Consider the following 1,995-nt stretch of genomic DNA (forward strand, 5'->3'; position numbering starts at 1 on the left):
AGGCGGAACTCCAACCTGATTGCACACCGTCGCATCCACACTGGGGAACGGCCCTACACGTGTGGGGAATGTGGGAAGAGCTTCAGGGACAGATCCATCCTGGTCCGACACCGTCGCATCCACACTGGGGAACGGCCCTACACGTGTGAGGAATGTGGGAAGAGCTTCAGGAGCATCTCCAACCTTATCCAACACCAGCCCACCCACACTGGGGAAAAGCCGTACATCTGTGAGGAATGTGGGAAGGGCTTCAGTATCCGCTCCAGCCTCTACACCCACTGGCAGACCCACACTGAGGAGATGCCCTACACGTGTGGAGAATGTGGAAAGAGCTTCAGGCAGAACTCCACCCTGATCCGACACCGTCGCATCCACACTGGGGAACGCCCCTACACGTGTGGGGAATGTGGGAAGAGCTTCAACCGGAGCTCTGACCTCCACTACCACCAGCGCATCCACACTGGGGAACGGCCCTACAAGTGCTTGGAATGTGAGAAGGCGTTTCAGAGCAGCTCAGCTCTCCTCGTGCACCAGCGGATACACACAGAGGAGAGGCCCTTCCGCTGCACCGACTGCGGGAAGGGCTTCAAACACAACTCCAACCTCGTCACCCACCGGCGCATCCACACCGGGGAGAGACCCTTCAAGTGTGGAGAGTGCGGGAAGAGCTTCAGGCAGAACTCCAGCCTTATCAAACACCGTCGCATCCACACTGGGTAACGCCCCTACACGTGTGGGGAATGTGGGAAGAGCTTCAACCGGAGCTCTGGCCTCCACTACCACCAGCGCATCCACACTGGGGAACGGCCCTACAAGTGCTTGGAATGTGAGAAGACGTTTCAGAGCAGCTCAGATCTCCTCGTGCACCAGCGGATACACACAGAGGAGAGGCCCTTCCGCTGCACCGACTGCGGGAAGAGCTTCAAACACAACTCCACCCTCGTCACCCACCGGCGCCTCCACACCGGGGAGAGACCCTTCAAGTGTGGAGAGTGCGGGAAGAGCTTCACCCAGAGGTCTAGCTTGATCTCACACCAACGGTCATTGGGCTGCTACTCCCTCCCCAAATGATCTCCCTGATGGTGAGGCAACCCCTGGAGTCCTACCAGAAAGGGCCAGTACCCTTTCCGAGGGACAGGTTGTGCCAACAGAACCCTTCTTGGGGGGTGTGTGGAGTTTCCTGCCTTGGCTGGGACCCCCCAAGGTCACTGCTGGAGGTTGAGAGCAGAGATCTCCCCATGAGCGTTGGTCTGGGGGAGTTCCATCCCTCTCTAGTTCATAATTCTTGCTTTGGTGCCAGTTTGAGTAGAATTGGTTCAACAATTGCTTTAGTGTAGAGCACTGTCCTATCTTATTCTGTACTAGTGGTAGTTTTAGTGTTTCTATTGTGAAGTAAATAATCCTGATGAAGATTTTTTTCTGATCATTTGCAACCCTAAATAATTAATTTCTATCAGTAGATCTGATTTACCATCTTTAAAACCTGGGGGACAAAAGTGTTTCAGTCCTACCTCTGTAATCCTCTGAACTGAAACTGTTGACATGACCTAGCAGCCCCAGCACCCCACAGTAATTTGGGAGCTCAGGGGGCCACCCCCCTTTCCCAGGCCCCCTGTGCCCAAAGACCCCCATGGGACCATCAGACCCACCAGACCACCCCCTCCTTTTCTACTCTGCACCCTTTTCCATGGTCCCTCATTACAATGTGCTTAAATATTGCAGAAAGAACTTCAGATTCAAATATTCCCTTGAGCAAAAATAAAACACAAGTATCTCTTGATACCAAAAACTGGTTTTATTAATTGCTAAGAGATGCAAAGAGAACGAGGAAAAAATAAGAAAGGTTGGAAACTGCTACGATTATTTCTAGAAGCAGAGAAAAGATACCACTGAAAACTACCTTTTCCCTTTGAGCTAGTGTGTGTGGGGGGGAAGAGAATGAGTTTCTACTGTTTTTTATGTCTATCTCTTCAACTTTTGGATGTTGTCTCTGTA

At 52.1% G+C, this 1,995-nt stretch overlaps 1 protein-coding gene across 1 annotated transcript; it reads left to right on the top strand.

The window, feature by feature from the left end:
• Positions 1 to 3: 3 nt before the first annotated feature.
• On the top strand, positions 4 to 1,071 carry LOC114073447 (zinc finger protein 418-like; the record flags this gene model as incomplete). Its single annotated transcript, XM_027911203.1, is given in 1 exon segment — positions 4 to 1,071. A coding segment is annotated over 1 exon segment (1,068 nt), but the record flags the coding sequence as incomplete, so codon positions are not given.
• Between the last annotated feature and the right edge of the window lie 924 nt (positions 1,072 to 1,995).

The sequence above is a fragment of the Empidonax traillii genome, unplaced genomic scaffold (genome assembly GCF_003031625.1).
Source record: "Empidonax traillii isolate 1590-97213 ecotype Southwest subspecies unplaced genomic scaffold, ASM303162v1 scaffold6476:size13257, whole genome shotgun sequence".
In the NCBI taxonomy this organism is placed as follows: domain Eukaryota; kingdom Metazoa; phylum Chordata; class Aves; order Passeriformes; family Tyrannidae; genus Empidonax; species Empidonax traillii.